This window comes from Lytechinus pictus, chromosome 9 (genome assembly GCF_037042905.1).
Source record: "Lytechinus pictus isolate F3 Inbred chromosome 9, Lp3.0, whole genome shotgun sequence".
Classification (NCBI taxonomy): Eukaryota; Metazoa; Echinodermata; class Echinoidea; order Temnopleuroida; family Toxopneustidae; genus Lytechinus; species Lytechinus pictus.
In genome coordinates, this window is record NC_087253.1 from 9905556 (window position 1) to 9923250 (window position 17695).

Here is a 17695-nt window from a genome sequence, read left to right on the forward strand (position 1 = left end):
TACCCATTCATCTCTCCTGGGTTGAGTGCAGCACAATGTGGATGAGTTTCTTGCTGAAGGAAATTACGCCATGGCTGGGATTCGAACCCATGGCCCTCTGTTTCAAAGTCAGAAGACTGATCCACTGGGCCACAACGCTCCACACGTCAGTATGTGTTGGTGTTAGAAATCCTAAGAAATTGTCAAATAGCTTGGCTAATCCTTTTGTTTTCAAAAGTATATTTACTTCAATATACAGTGGAGGCCAGAAGTTTACATATACCCAGGAAATTCAAAGAAAAGTTTACACTTGCCAATCATAAAATTTACTGTATCTTATAAATGTGTGCTATCATGACGAATTTGATATCAAACAAATGAGTATGTCATGCCCCTTCATCACATTGATTTGTCATCAGGAGCTGAAAAATATTTAGGTGTCATTTTTTCCTCAAAAACTTCATTTTTTGACAAATTAAAAATAAAAACATGACAAAAACATTTCATATTTGTGCTATAATTTACTTCTCAACACAAACATTTCAGATCACACTTTTTTGTTCAGTGGTGACATATCATGATAGAAAATGTAATATAAAATATAGATTTGACATTTATATGAAACGATGTTTGAAAATATAAGAAACAATAGAATACATTTGACACAAATATTACTCCTTTTCTCAAAAGAAAATTCCACTTGAAATGCACTTTGATCTCAAAGGCATCCTAATCATGCGAAAGAGCTTAATACGCTCTTTCATTTGATACCAAATTTGTCATGGTAGTATTTATATTTCTGAAGATTTCGTGCTCGTTTTGCTCATTTCGTTTTGACAGCCATTTGGCACATGTTCTTTAATAGTCACACGAACACTTGGGTGGTCATTTTATTGGATGCTGTCCGAACTCATTTTGTGATCGTTACCACAACTGCTATTTCATCTTTGAGGTTACCATGATAGTCGTCATAATGCAAAAGTTGCAGTGTTTGCTATAGTGCCAAAGTTACAATAGTTTCAGAAAATTTGTTGTAATAACAAATTTGCAATGACAGTTATAAGCTACCAATCCTTCAATCTGATTGGCTGATGGTCAACTTATAATAGAAATTGTGCATTTGTTATTATAACTTGTCTTCATGAAACAGGACCGTGGACTGTATTGTGTGTACAGTGGCCTGATGAAACCAAAACATGTATCTTTATTGCATCGTATACAGGTGGAGGAGAAGAGAGCGTTGAGGGCAAGGGTCGTTGCCCCCATTAAACCAATCAAAGAGTTTGTTGACCCCTGGGAACCACTCGATCCTCATGACACTAAAGGAGCTGTATTAAAACCATTCAAGAAAGGTTGGTTAATCTTCATCAATTTTCCTAGTAATTCTTAAGCGGGATCATTCTTGTTGATGAGCCGTGATGAAGTGGCTCCTACTCTCACACCTTGTAATATGTTTTTTGCCAAGGTGTCATTCAATCGACACTTTGCCACTCTCCACCCAGGTGCTACAGTGGTGCTAAAAAGTTAGTGAACCCCACCAGAAAGTGCACTCCTTCATGTTGAGTGTTGTATGTAGTCAACGACAATGCTACAATGTTCGGCGAGCCCTGAGAATCAACTTTATTGAATTCAATATTCTATCAACTGACTTCACAATTAAATATCTAAAATATAGCAGAACTTGAACAGTTTTGAATAAGTTCATTTTCTGGTGGGGTTCACTAACTTGTTAGCGCCACTGTATATGGGTACTCGTTAGGATCTAAGAGTCATGGTAGCTTTTCCAGTGTTGTGTGTGCCTCAATGGGCGACTGACTGGAATACTCCCCAAGGAGTGAAGGATGTACATACATGAACATTGTGTGCGGGAAAGACTGACGGAATCCATTCCCCAGGGTTTAATAAATCATTAAGCGCGTTACTGTGTAAGTTATAAATGAACAGATTATTAAATTATAAACGTCACATTTCATTGCTCCAATAACATTATCATTTTCATTATTTCTGTTAATATTAGTGTAGTGCTTATCACAAAAATGAATTCATGACTATAAGATTTAGAAATATTGAAAGTAAGAATAGAAAGAAAAATGCCTATTTGCAATTAAAGCAACAAATGTAATGATTATTATATTATTGATTAGCTATGTAAACTTGTTTGTTAGCTTCCATGGCGTTAACATCAATATTATGGTTATTAAAGGTTACAGAGTTAATGAGCCTGCTGTTTATGTACATTAATTTACATAACACAGCGCATGAGACCTGGCACTGGTCCGACGGTCCCAGACCGGTAAAAATTGCTATCAGGCCAGTAACTTTTCAGAAATAATTTTACTGGTCCAACATGACCAGTAAAAAATATATCAAACTGATACAAATGATATTTTCTCCTCTTTTGTGAATTAAAAAATTGCTCTGTTTATCTTAAAGAATGGCTCTCCAAAATTGAGAAATGGCGCTTGTGAAATATTTTGTGGGGGGAGAAAAGCAGAATAAACTCAAAAAGTCTTTTTCATGTTTTCCTTTATTTTCGGGGACCAGTATATTTTAGGTTCGGACCAGGAAAAAATGGAAAAATGTTGTATCTACTGGTCCCACATGGACTGGTTGGACCAGTAGAAAAAAAGGGTTACAGTAGTGTGGAGCCCTGCATAACAGTGAACCCATTATTGCAATGAGTAATAACATTAAATGCTCGGTGGGTGTTTCATAAAGCTGTTCGTAAGATACGAATGACCTTATGCACGACTGTTGATCCTTTCTTGTGCTAAACGATATCCCTGTATAATTGATTTATGACCTAAGAACATGTTCCAGTCGTGCGTAAAGTTGTGCGTAACTTTACGAACAGCTTTATGAAACACCCACCAGGGGGCCCGTCTTACAAAGAGTTAAGATTGATCCAATCAATTATAACTCTGGAAATCCATCAGTGTCATAATTTTTTCTGCAGGAAATTTGCAAAATGTCAATTGTAAACAAAGGAGAACACACCAAATTGTCAAGAAATCAATGAATTTATGGATATACATTCATATCTAGAAATTTTTTGAACAAACATGCATTTAATATGTTGACTTTGCTGGCTTTCCATAGTTGCGATTGATTGGATCAATCGCAACTCTTTGTAAGACGGGGCCCAGGTGATAAAAACCGTGCATTCATCATCTGACTCTCTCTCATGTGAGATTAGTTATGGGCAATTCATGCATACCCTCAGACCACAGGCTGAAACAGAGCTGCCAACCAGTACGCTTTTGGCGTATTAAGTACGTTTGTGCAACCAAAATACGACAGTACGTTTTTTCTTTTTTTTACAAAATCATGATTTATTGAGAAAAATCATCTCTATATGTCTCTATTTCATAAAACTTACACAAATATGGTTTAATATTAGATCAATGTAATTTCAGATAATTTTTTTTTTCAATCATTTTGTCAAAACCAGGGTGAGATATACACATGTTTCAATGTTTTTTTTTTTGTTTTTTTTCGTCTGCAAGAGCAGTGCGCATTTTAGCTTGCATGTAGCTTGAGTGCCGCGATGAGTGTGCGCACCACGCATTTTATTATGAAATACAGTTTTTTAAAGAAAAATACAGTTTACAATTTACACAGAATACAATTTTTCATTCCCAGAGGTTGGCAGGTCTGTTCAAACCATAATTTGGTACACAATGTCTAGTATTGTGAGGCATTATACAAATTATGAATGTTTATGAGTGCAATGGACAGAATACTTCATGAGGTGAAAGATGAAATGATCGTTGAATGGATCGTTCATTTCATCTTTCACCGAATGAAGTATTCTGTCCATTGCACAAATGAAAAGAACATTCATTATTTGGTTTATCTGGCAACAAAAAATAGATTCTTTTTCATATGAAATTTGTGAATTTCGATTCAAAATATCCTCATGCCGTGCGAGCTCTGTCTGTTGATTATCGCGTACATACAACATGGGCGCTGCAAACACGAGTGGTGTCTGTAGTCTGGGTGCGCGCGTGCAATGGACAAAATCGTATGGATCCAAAATTGCACGATGAATGGCTCTAAAATTGCACGGTTGATGACGTCATTGTAAAATGGGCTGAATGATCGATATCGACCAACCAATCAAATGACAAGGATCTATCTGGGTGTCATATAAACTTTTATATTATATGAGAATGATTGTCCCGTCTCGGGGCTGCCAAGTTTGTCTGACGGATGGGAGACTCCCTGAAAATTGACTGACTATCTAATGAAAAACTGTATATTTTCAACAGCTTCCTGCTTGGTACATTGGTTTGCAAGTAATCAAAAAAATCCCTCCTTCCTCAGTAAACTATCACTGAAAGGTGATTATGTGAAACAGCCTGCGAGCTGATTAATGTCTTATCAGGTTGAAAGATGTTTTAATAAATAAATGATAAATAAATAAATGAATAGTTGAATGAATGAATGAATGAATAAATAAATAAATATATGATTAATTAAATAAATGAATGAATGAATAAATAGATGAGTAAAGAAATAAGTAAATAAATAAATGAATAAATAAATAAATAATTAATTTAATAAATAAATGAATAAAGAAATAAATAAATGATTAATTAAATAAATAAATGAATGAATAAATAAATAGATAAGTAAATAAATAAATAAATGAATAAATAAATGATTAATTTAATAAATAAATGAATAAATAAATAAATTAATTAATAAATAAATAAACAAATAAATACATGAATAAATAAATAGTACAGTTGGCAGCTCTGCATTCTATATAAAAATTAGATTCTGATATTGTTGGGCGATTCTGTATTAAAAATAATCAACCTTTTTTGTAAGTCTGACCCCCATTTTTTTTACTTCACTACATAAACTGACCAAGTCAGGGATATTTGACAGCATTCCAGACTGTCAAAAGAACAGGAAATCAGAGACAAAAAATTTCATGAAGGTCCCACATAAATGGGATCAGACGTAAATATTTTATGGAATAAGCCAGTTCGTAGTTCCATTTTGCGCATGATTAGAGGAAGGTCATTGGTACTAAAGTGACATGGTTTAAAATTTAATGAGATAAGCACCAACTTTGATGTCCTGATTGTTCATATATTATTTTGAATTGTGTTTTTCATTTACATCCACAAAAAACAATACGTCCACACAGACTGGTATTTCACAGTTTGCCAAGTACATTGTGCAACATGCTATAATATACATTCACAGAGATGCCAACCGTTACGGATTCGCCGTATTTGTTCCAATTTTATTCCTCCAATTACGGTGTTACGGCAACAAAAAGGTTACGGAAAAAACAACTACAATACATGTGTATTGTGTATTGCTTTGCTGTGCATGTGTATATATGCGTGTATTGTGTATTGTGCATGTATATGCGTGTATTGTGTATACATGTATCGTGCATGCAGCATGTGTGTGGCCAACGGTAAACCAACGGGAGTTTCTCTACTGAGATTTCTATTGCAAGCGCCTCCGCGCGCTGCTGCTGAATACACAGCGCGCGAAGTGCGGAGTGCAAGCCGCGGTTCATGCATGCACAATGTCAATGGTGATTGGGTGGTTGAGCGTATAAACGATGCTACTTCGCGGGATGTTCCTGAGAAACTCCCATTTGTTCCTGACAAATATGGTAAATATTCCTGACAACCATCCCTTTAGGTTGGCATCTCTGCATTCAAAGTAGAAATGCAACAAATACCTTCATAGAGTGTTCACTGGTGTGCTGTTCCAGTCACCTGTCTATTCAATTTCTTCACCCTGTTATGTAAGGCATGCATAAGTAATATCTTGCTTTGAAATATGCTTATCATAATGAAATAAATGAAAGGTTATTTGACCAAAATTGTCTGTGAAGTAACTACGAACTGGTCTATTGCCCTGTTTTTAAATTTATTTAGGAAAGAGTTTCAAGCTTCCATCGGCGATGTCCAAGAACGCTGGGAAGGGTCGGAAAAGGAAGAAGCAGCCAGTCCAAGAAAAGACTGAACTCTGTCCCCTTGTAGAATTCATCAACAGAGCTTGTAAGTTTCACTCTCTGTACTGATTAAATTGAATATTAATGATAATGATAGTCTTGTTTACACAAGGAACCTTAACTTCGAAGTTGAATTAGCAATGAGTGCATCCACACGTCATTCTGACTTCGAAGTTACAAGTCCTTGTTATGGATGCATTCACAAAATACCAGAAGCTTTTATGTGAGGGGTCACCATTTAACTATGACCGTTGTGTTTAAGTTAACTACAGTGCTTGTTCATATGAGTTGTAGTTTATAGGCAACTCGGTTGATGGTCTATGCCTAACCACAAGATAACCACAAGAAATGTTGTGGTTATCTCTTGGTTTCAAAACTTAAAGCTATGTTGTATTTTTAAACTACAATATTGTCTACTTACACATAAAGCTCAAAGTAGCTTTCGTTTTCAATTTGACTTCAAAGTGTAGATAATTTGTTAGTTAAAGGCCCTCATGTGAACTGCACTAATAATTGTATATTTATATTATGTGATTTCTATATATAAACCCAAATGCACATTACAATATAAAGCAGGTGAACAATCGATGATAATGTAAAAAGAGATAAGTGAAACATGTATAAAGTCAGAACGAAAGGAATAGGGGAGCCCATTATTTATACAAATTACACTACAACAACAAAAATGACAGTTGTTGAAAAATCACTTTAAAAATTAGAATTGGAATATACTGTAAATGGTAGGTGTTTATGTGATTTAGGCAATTCCGTAAAATAAGCAACCTATTTTTAGGGAGAACATGAAATGTAGTGAATAAGAAACCCATAAAATGTGTGTGCGTCAGAAGTTTAGCTGGAAGAAGAATGAGTAATACTTTCTTAAGAAAGTTGAAGTTGGTAAACATATAGTTTTCTGTTATACTTCCTGTAGAAGTATTGATTAAGTATTGATTATGTATTGATATATTATTGAATATGTGAGATATGTCTTATCATCACATAACAGGATCGTAGACCAGTTGTATGGTGTGCGCTGACCTTTACATACATTTTAGCTTTTATATTGCACTTCTTCATGTAAGCATGCTAAAAGTGCTTTACAATACAACAGAACATTCAATTATTCTACCGTCCAAGTGCTTACAATGTTAAGTGTGTGTTACAGAGAAGATCTATATGTGTTTAGTTTGTTCTGGAATAATTGTACAGAAGAACGTGAACAGGGTCTCGTCTTATGAAGGGTTAATATACAAATAATGCACATAAGCACGTGCATGCAGGGCCAAATAATGAACGATGTACGAGAAGAGCCAATGGATATACTGCACCGAGGTCCGCAGGACCGAGTGCGGTATATCCATTTTGCGAGTCAAGCACAGAGTTCATTATTTAAGTCCTCTATGCACAAGAATGCATGCATTGTTTGATTTTTACACCCCCCCCACACATTTTACTGAGTTGCCCTAAAATATTTTGATCTAAATTCTAGATAATTCCAGACCTCGCACTATCCTGCACTCTGACGTCGGAGTGCAGGATAGTACTTTTTGTATGATGTCAGAGTGCAGGATAGGGCCTTTTGGATGCAATAGTGCAATTCGCTGAATATCATGTGATCCGATTTAGACCAATCAGATCATAGAACATTCTTGGGAGTTGTATAATTTGATCCAATCAACCTCAACTACATGGAAATCCATCAATGCCATAACTTTTTCCAAAGGATATTTACACAATGTTCTTTGTAAACAAAGAAAGGCACACTAAATTTTCAAGTAAACAGTGAATGTATGAATCATACACAATGTATCTCGGAAGTATTTTTAACAAAACATGCATTTTGGATGTTGACGTTGCTGGCTTTCCATAGTTATGGTTGATGGGATCAATCGCAACTCTTTGTAAGGCAGGATCGAGATGTCGCTGGGGAGAATATTCTAAATACTTGATCAGTGAAACCTTTAGATTATGTGTAGAAGATTGTTGAAAATTGTTTTTTATTTATTGAAATGAATGTCAATAATTTGTTTGTTTTTTTATTTTTTGTTTACTAGATTTCTCCCATGCATCAAAGCTTCCGAGCAACCCTTTGAAGCTACCATACCATGAAGAGTTTGAATACCTCTACTACACTGAATATAAAAAACAACTGGACACGAGCAGGAGAGAGAAAAGGAGACTGGTGAGTATAGTTGTGGTCTAAGACCCCAAAACATAAAGGTGGTTGTGAATCACTGGCTAGAAACCATGATTAATGATACTAATAATATTCCGCATTTATACAGCGCTTAACACAGACCTGCCAACCAGTACGTTTTAGGCGTATTTAGTACGTTTTTGCAACCAAATTACGGTAGTACGTTTTTTCTTTGAAAAATATGTTGTTTTTTTTATTTTATTTTTTTTTTACAAAATCGTAATCTATTGAGAAAAATCATCTCTCTATGTCAGAAGAGTCAGAACTGCTACACCACGGCACTTCCATTAGATTAAATTTCCTTCATTAGATGGGCTAACCGTTTCTTAAAATTTCTTGGTAAATCTAGGGTTAAACCTAGGTTTAAGTGTCAGAAAATCAGAAGTTTCATTCATAATATGCGCTTAACATTTCTGAAAATTTCTTGTTAAATCTAGTGTTGAAACTAGGTTTAATTTGCTTTCTATAAGACTTCACAACTTGAAATTTCGACATGGAGAAGAATTACTCTTTCAGAAGAGCTTCATTTTTTTTATTTTTTGCCATTTGAAGACCAAATTACTATAATTTTGGCTATTATTAAAGAGAGATCCTTTCATGTTGACTCGTGGTTGGTTTTGAGGATGGCTGATCACATATGATTGTAATCAGCTTTGTAAAAACACAACTGATTGTGTCTGCTTTTCATTTTTTTTCAGGCTCAACAAGGAAAGTTCGAAGAGCTTGCTAAGAGAGAGCAGGAAGAAGCGGAAGAGGATGATGATTACCATGGCAACGATGTAGTCAACGATGATGGAGGAGATAACTTTGGTTTCGATGGACCTGAGGATGTGTTTGAAGAGGACATTGATCAAGAAGATAGGTTACAGCAACCTGTGGGTGAGTTCACATGACAAAGAGCTTGAGTTCAAAGAAGACGTCCATAGCTTTCCCTGATGAAAAATCAACACAACCCAAAATTGGTGAGAATCGGTCCATGGGGCCCCAAGTTATGACTTCAATGGGGCTACATATCTCGGGCCACGTGGACCGATTCTCACCGTAATTTGGTAATGGGGTATTTTCATCATGCGCTACCAAAATATGGTATCAAAAACGCTGAAATGTAAAAAAAAATTGTAACGTTATCACTTTGGTAGTTTATTTATGACATTGAGAGATTGCTACCATACCTCCATGTAGTAGCCAATGCAAGCACTGTCATGACCGTTACAGCATGATACAGACACTTCACCCAGCACCTTGAAGCAAAGCAAAAGTACAAAATTTACAGTATATGGCTGCATACCAACGTCTATTAACCCTAACTAGGCCGGGCTTTTTTGGCTGTTCTGTGGCCGGGGGAGTTGATTCACCTAACCCCCCCCCTCCCCCCCCTCCCCCCCTCCCCCCCCCGCTGAGATCTCGGCCGCAGATCGCGTGAGCGCTGCAAAAATTTGCACGCAGGTAGTGTGTGATGTAATCTACAAGGCTGTATGGTAAAATTTTCCAAAATAATGAGATTTTATATTGTATGAATTAATTATGCTAATTTATGCATAAATCATACTTTTTGCTCCAATTCACTCAATAAAGCTCCTAGAATGCTAATTTTTGCTAAAAATATTCTTTGTAGCATTCTTAACAATTGCAATTGAAAAAACTTCTTTTTGGAAATCAATTTCTTATGTATTTTATTGTTTTATGAATTTTTTATGTATTTCTTTGTTTTTCAACCTTTTGTTTTTCTTTGTATTTTTCAACAGATTTATTGCACAACCTTTTTGAAGCATAATTTCGCACGGCGGAATGATTGCAGAAAATGTTGAGGGGGGGGTTGATTCAACCCCCCCCCCCCCCGGCCATTTTAGGGTTAAAAAACAACCCGCACGTGCATTGGAAACAATTGTGGAACTTCATGTACGCTTCACCTTTTGACTTTTTGGAGTACTATTAATGGCCTCAAGAGAGTGCGTTGTAGTACTATCCAGCATTTTATGTCAAAGAGTGGGCTGTATAGTTTGGGAATGTTTTCATCACTGCGGTCATAGCCTGGGTAACATCCTGTGGTGAGTGTGAATGCTGACTTTTTATCAATACATTGTTGTTTGTCTCCCTCTATAGACGACCATTTAGCGAGCAGTCAGGATGCGATGATAACCAGCTACGAGGAGCTTGTCAGAAAGCATGTGGTGAGTACATGGTATCATTCATCGGGGGGGGGGGGGGGTAGTAGAGCGGATAAGCCGAGCAATTGTGCAAATTATGACTAAAGCATGAAACTTTCAGTATTTGTATATGCTGTAAGATTTATTTTAAAGATAAATCATATTCTCCAACGTTTTTTAATCAAAATTTTTAATTTTCTGGGGAAAAACAGGACCAATTGGAACTAATAATAATAATAATATTTGAAATTTATATAGCGCATAATAGTCAAAAGACTCTCTATGCGCTTTACAAAATATATTCAATAAATAATACATTAAATCTTATCTGAATCATACAATAAACCTAAACCTTAATCCTAAAATACTTAATACAAATTAGAACAAATTAAATCAATACATAAAGTTACATCACTAATGAAATGAAAACTTACAATATTTAACAACATAATATATTTATCATCATAAACGACTATTTTGAAAATAAGTGAGTTTTGAGCATTGATTTAAAGATGGGGAAAGATGGTGCAGTTCTTATATTTAAAGGTAGAGAATTCCAGAGTACAGCGGCAGATAAAGAAAGGGCTCTTTGACCATATGTATTTGTATTTGTGGAGGGAACAGTGAGAAGATGTTGTGAGGATGATCGAAGGTTACGTCTTGGTTTATATGGTTCTATGAGTTCTGATATGTACTGTGGGGAGAGACAATTCTGGGCTTTATAACAGAGGATGAGTATCTTAAAAATTATACGTTTTTCAACGGGCAACCAATGGAGCTTAACTAGTACAGGAGAAATTGAGTCACGTGCACGAGCGCCTGTTATGAGCCTTGCCGCTGTATTCTGGATTCTTTGTAGACGGTTCAACTGGGTTTGGGGTAGGCCATATAAAAGAGAATTACAATTATCAACATGAGATATAATAAGTGAGTGAACAAGTAGTGCAACTGATTTTTGATTAAGAAAATGCCTTATCTGACCAATTTTTCGAATAGCAATGATAGCTGACTGACAAATCTTGGTGATGTGTTCTACCATTGATAGATGCTTGTCCATAATAACACCAAGGTTACGGGCTTTTTGGACTGCAGGTAGATTAACTCCATCCACAATGACAGTTAGAGCAGATAGTGTATTGGAGACGTATCTTGAAGTAAAATGTAATACTTCAGTCTTAGAAGAATTGACAAGTAGCATGTTCTTGGATGACCACAATATAATGTCTTTAATACAGGCATTCATACGACAAACGGCATTGCCCCTTCCGTTCGAAGGAAAAGAAAGATAAACCTGAATATCATCCGCATATATCATGCAGTTGAGATCATGAGCCTTGATGATGTCATATATTGGAGCACTATACAATGTGAACAAAATGGGCCCCATTACCGAACCCTGAGGCACACCAGAGTCATCTCCTACTTCATAGGAGTAGTCATTTCCAATCTTTACTACATGTGATCTTCCCATCAGGTACGATGACAACCATGCGTAGACAGAACCCCTGAATCCATAACGTTTACTTAATCTGTCCAGCATTATCGAATGATCAATGGTATCGAAAGCAGAAGTGAAATCTAACAACACCAAGAGTGTTTCCTTCCGCTGATCTAGGGAAAGCGCGATATCATTCTGCACCTTGACAAGAGCAGTCTCAACACTATGATGCTTTTTGTAGGCTGACTGAGCAGGAACAAGCAAATCGTTTTCCGTTAGATAGTCCACAATCTGAGTTGTTGCCACTTTTTCCGTCACCTTACCTATAAAGCTTGGGTTAGATACTGGCCGGTAGTTCTTAAAATCTTCCCGTGAAACCCCGGCTTTCTTGATAAGGGGGGTAACAATAGCTCTTTTAAATTGAGATGGCACAATCCCTGAAGATAAACTGGAATTCACCAAAACAGTAATGACTGGGAGTAGTTTACTGATGCAGCTCTTGGTCACTACCGTTGGCAGGGGATCAAGTTCGCATGTCGAAGAAGATGATGACTTGATAATACGATCAACTTCATTCTCAGAAACCTCATGGTAAGTATCTAGATTAGAATGGCACTGATCATTGAGTTCAACCGATAGTTCTCCACCTGGAGTTTGCATCAACTTGTCTCGTAAATTAGCAATCTTCTCCTTGAAGTAGTCTGCAAAGCGATCGGCTAATTCTACTGGAGAAGATGTTGTTGGAAGAACCTTGCTCTCTGTTGATGATGACAATGTTTTTACCAACTTATACAAGCCCCGTTGACTGCTAGCTTCAATTTTCTCAAGGTAAAAGTCTCTCTTTGCCTTCAATAAAAGCTTATGATATGTTTGACATTGAGCACGATAGATATCCCTATGCACCTGGAGACCACTTTTGATCATCCTTCTTTCACTTCGTCTCCTATCACGTTTGGCCTCACGGAGAGTGTCCGTGTACCATGGGCTTTCAGGGCGGAGAATCACATTTCTCTCTACAAGCGGAGCATGAACATCGAGTGTTTCCCGGAGTTTCAAGCATAACATGTCAGCAAAGCTGTCGACATCAGGAAGCTCACTAAGCACAGCAGAAGACACGCCCGATATTTCCGGGAGAAATTTGTCCATGTCGATACTCTTTAGTTTTCTTGTAACAACATGCTTGGTGACTTTCTTTGGTTGATCAAACCAAAGGTTACAGACAACTGCTGAGTGATCAGATGGAAGACAATCCACGATTGAACTATTTGACACTAGATCAACTCCACTCCTACAAATAATAAGGTCCAGGTTATGACCAGATGAGTGGGTAGGCCCAGTCTGTTGAATCTCAAGGCAGTATGACTGGATTAAATCGATAAAAGACTCAGCATATTTGTTACCAGCAACATCTATATGAAAGTTAAAGTCGCCTGTAATCAATATTTCATGTTGATACAGACAAAGAGTTTCGACGAGAGTAGAGAGTTCTTCAAAAGTAAGGGAGATGTCCCATTTCTCTTGTTTGATGGTGGTCTATAAACAGTAATCAACCGTAACATGTAGCCTGATGACCCAGATAGTGTGCAGTCCATGTACTCAAATGAAGTGAAGGAAGATCGCTCATTTAGTTTTAAGACAAATCTTTTGTGTACCATCAGACCTATACCACCTCCTACAGCTCCAACTCGAGGAAGGTGATGAAAGTTGAAGTGAGGAAGTGTAGATCTGATACTAGCCATAGTGTGGTCATCTTTACAAGAGTTTGTCAACCATGTCTCTGTTACTGCAGCAATGGCAATATTCTCGGAAACGAGAAAGTCACACAGTGCTGTAGATTTACCTTTTGCCTTCAGAGATCTTGCATTCCATAAAGCAAACTTTACAGTCTGGTTTCTCGTCATCTGCAGTGATCTCTGAATAGGTTTCACATGGCGTTTTTGAGACACCATTGACATCTGCGATTTATTCGATGTCTGTCTGTTGGTTATTCTCACTTCAATAGCCTGAGGACGATTAGAGTGATCCCAATCAGATAACCTATGTTTGCTAGCACCCTTTGTCCCACGGTGTGTTTTCCTCATGCGTGCTATTCCCAGTTGATGAATCTATCTTGGTGATGTTGAATATTTCTTGATTTCATATGTATTCAATTGGGAGCCTGAAAATTAACTTTTTGGTCATCTACATATCATGTTTATTTACCATTTACAAGGGAATGTATGTTATTTTGGAGAAATTAATCCGTTGCCATGGCAATGGCCGAAAATGGCATTTATAAATTTACCTCCCATCTTTAAAATAAATCTTACGGCATATACTGATACTGTGAAATTTTCATGCTTTAGTCAAATTTGCACAATTGTGATTTTTACAGCTTTTTCGCTCTACTAGGGGGAGTGTTTCGAAAAAAGTTACTTCTGACTAAAATCATGCATAATTATTGCAAATGTGCACCTGTTATTTCACATGTTTGATTGTCAATGAAATGAAACATCTGTGCTTATTTATACATACAACCTATGTAATCTTTGACCTCTGACCTGACCTTTGACCCCATACAGGAAGCCTACCTCGCCAGTGCCTCGGAGTATGCCCAGATGACAGAATTATCAAAGAGAGTACAACAATGGGAAGATAGGATAACGCCCGTCTTGGCAAGAGAAGTAAGTTATTGAATATTTATATTATATTGGATGGCTCAGAATGGAATACCAGAAATATTCCATGAGTTTGGGGAAATATTCCACTAATCGCAGATGAGTGGAATGTTAGCCCTAACGAGTGGAATATTTCTGGTATTCCATGAAATGGAGGAGGTGACGTCACAATACGATTCAATTCGTTGCGCTCAGTAAAATATGAAGGTGACATATGCTTTATAGCTTGCTGGCTACATGTGCAATGCTGCCCGAGGTCAATATTTTTGCTCCCTTTTCATAGATTACTGCAGGAAAAACTCATATTTTTTTTATATTTGCGCTCAACTCCGAGACGTTGTACAACACAAATAGGGAATATTCTTATTCGTGCAATGGTTCGAGATTTCGCATTCGGTGAAAGAAAGAAACACTCTATTCAACTCGGCTGCATCTTTCTTTCACCCCATTCGGAATCTTGCACCATCGCACCCATGCCTATTTGCTAATTGTATAATGGTTTTATGATCCCCGCCATGGTGTAATTTCCTTCAGCAAGAAATTCATCCACATTGTCCTGCACTCAACCCAGGTGAGGTGAATGGGTACCTGGCATGATTAATTCTTTGAATGCATGAGCGCTGAAAGGCAGCTCGAGCTAAAGCCAGGGTAATAATAATAACATCGCGCTTCGGAATAGAATATTTCTAGATAGATGGCGCTTTATAATAATAATAATAATAATAGGCATTTATATAGCGCCATCTATCTAGAAATATTCTATTCCGAGGCGCATTGTTTATTATTATTATTACCCCGGCTTTAATGCCTATAAATGCCTATTATTGTTATTATTATGATTATTTTGATATATCCAGTAACAGGATACCAAATATATTGTCAACTATATATACATGTAGAACAAAAATTATGCTCTGTATTGCTCTAAAACAACTCAGATTTTCCTCGCCTTGTCTTTCCGTTAATGCCCACAATCATTATATCATACATATAGTGCATGCTAAGGAGTTCAATATACCATAATATGAGTGTCCATAGATTTCAAATTTCTTGCATGCGTTTATATTTCAATGAGTCCACAGGCCGGGTTGAAATATTAACGCACAAGAGAAATTTGAAATGTATGTATACAAATGATAATACATGTATATTGAATGACAGTTAGCATGTACTATGTGTTATATAAGATGGGAACACTTTTGACTTGAAATTGTATCAAAATATTTCTGAACTTTAATACCTGAACTACAAAACGTACCATTGCACGGCTTTAGGTGACGTCACAATACGATTCAATTCATTGCGATCAGTAAAAAATGAAGGTGTAATACACGTGTGGCCTGCTGGCTAGCTGCCCTAGATATCATGCGCATTTTTTATTTTTATTTATTTTTATTTTCGCTTTCAAGACTTTTTGCTCCTTTTTCATAGATTAATGCAGGGAAAACTCATTTTTAAAAATATTTTCGCTCAATTCCAAGGTGTTGCACAACACAAATAGCGAATATTTATTTATTGTAACAAAAAAAAAATATTGCAGAATTGTTTTCTTCAAGGTATGGATCGATGCATCACCCTGTGAGGTTTTGTACTCTAGCTACTGTGCAGAAATTGCTGGTATATGCCACGATCGTGGCCATATACCGGATTTTGTAATTGCAAAAAAAGGGCAATCGACCAATCAGAAGCCTTCTCTCATACATGTACAGCCCATCTTTTATTGATTATCATGGCATTTGAACGTCAAGATTGACTTGACCTGAAGATTTTTCCCGGGACCGGCAGGTGCAATACACATAGGGTGAACACCCTACTCTTTGACGAGTAGTGTATTGGTTTGAACGTGCATAGGTTGTGACTCTCCTATACACAGGACCAACATTTGCGTCCTTTCCGATGGACGGAGTGTTTTCCAACTGCATTCACACCGGCACTGAAGACAATGGTGAGGCACGCTTACATGCAACGCTATAGTATCATATTTTGTGTCAGACATGAGTGGGACTTTAACCCCTCGTGCTGAGATATACGATCTCATCCGAAACAGGCCTTCTTACCAACTGAGCTACGCTGCTTCCCGATTTTTCCTAAGTCAGTACCCAACTGCCCGCTTTTCATGGACAAGAAACGACCAAAGCCCTACTTTAATTTTCCCCTTTTCTGCTCTCAATGAATTACAGCTCATAATGAACATATGTGATAGATGTTGAGACTCGGGGATATATTGTGTTATTGGAAACATTTTGCTGGTGATAATCCACTAACATTAATAGGGTTCCCAGCCCAGGGAAGCCAATTCAGTTCTGAAAACTGTTATCACAGCGGGCCCTGCTATTATTATCCCGGCTTTGGCTAGGCTGCCTAGGCGCTCAAGCATTCAAGGAATTTCTTCATCCTGGGTACCCATTCACCTCACCTGGGTTGAGTGCAGCACAATGGGGATAAATTTCTTGCTGAAGGAAATTACGCCATGGCTGGGATTCGATCCCATGACCCCTGCTTCAAAGTCCAGAGACTAATCCACTGGGCCACAACGCTCCAATTTAGATTTAGATGTTATATTTTTATTTCTTATTTCTTTATTTGTCAGGAAAAGTTTGCCTACTTCGACATCAATGAATATGGCAAGTTTGTCTTGGAGAAATTAGACAATATCCAGAAGGCATCGCAGAAGAAAGAAAAGGTCACGACCTTTGCGGAGGTCATGGAAGATCGTCAGATTCACGAAGTCAGCCGATACTTCCTCGCAACGCTTCAGCTGGTGAGTTGACGGAGAAAATGCGAGTCTTTCCCTTCATAGTTTGGGTCATTTAATCGGGTCAGGGCAATTTTTGTGACATACCAAAAGTTACAAAATTCAAACTCTGGTTTAACCCTAAATAGACTGGGCTATTTCGATGCCTAAGAAGACTGGGGGGGGGGCTGATTCAGCCCCCCCCTATGATCTCGGCCGTCGATCGCGCGATCGCAACGAAAATTGGCACACGTGTTACCCATGGCATTATCTACAAAACTATCATATCAAATTCTGCAAAAAATCTCATGTCTCATTAATTATGCTAATTTATGCGTAAAATCATAAGTTTGCTCTAATTAATAAAATAATGCCCCTGAAATGCTAATTTTTGTTTCACATACTCTAGATAGGCATCTGATCAAATTTATTTAAAAAAAATTTCAACATCACATTTATTTTCTTATGTATTCTATTGTTTTCTAAATTTCTTATGTATTTCCCTGTTTTTCGACTTTTTGTTTTTTATTGTTTTTTCAATGGAAATTGTCGGG

The 17695-nt window shown here is 37.0% G+C and overlaps 1 protein-coding gene across 1 annotated transcript in view; it reads left to right on the forward strand.

Annotated features, from left to right (window-relative positions):
* The window catches only part of LOC129268315 (condensin-2 complex subunit H2-like), a 33566-nt gene that overhangs the window by 11749 nt on the left and 4122 nt on the right, over window positions 1-17695 (forward strand). Inside the window, exons 8-14 of the mRNA XM_054905887.2 lie at window positions 1202-1331; window positions 5892-6014; window positions 8023-8150; window positions 8864-9044; window positions 10269-10336; window positions 14312-14413; window positions 16998-17168. Of these exons, the coding sequence (XP_054761862.2) occupies window positions 1202-1331; window positions 5892-6014; window positions 8023-8150; window positions 8864-9044; window positions 10269-10336; window positions 14312-14413; window positions 16998-17168 (903 nt within the window). The remainder of the gene's footprint in view (window positions 1-1201; window positions 1332-5891; window positions 6015-8022; window positions 8151-8863; window positions 9045-10268; window positions 10337-14311; window positions 14414-16997; window positions 17169-17695) is intronic.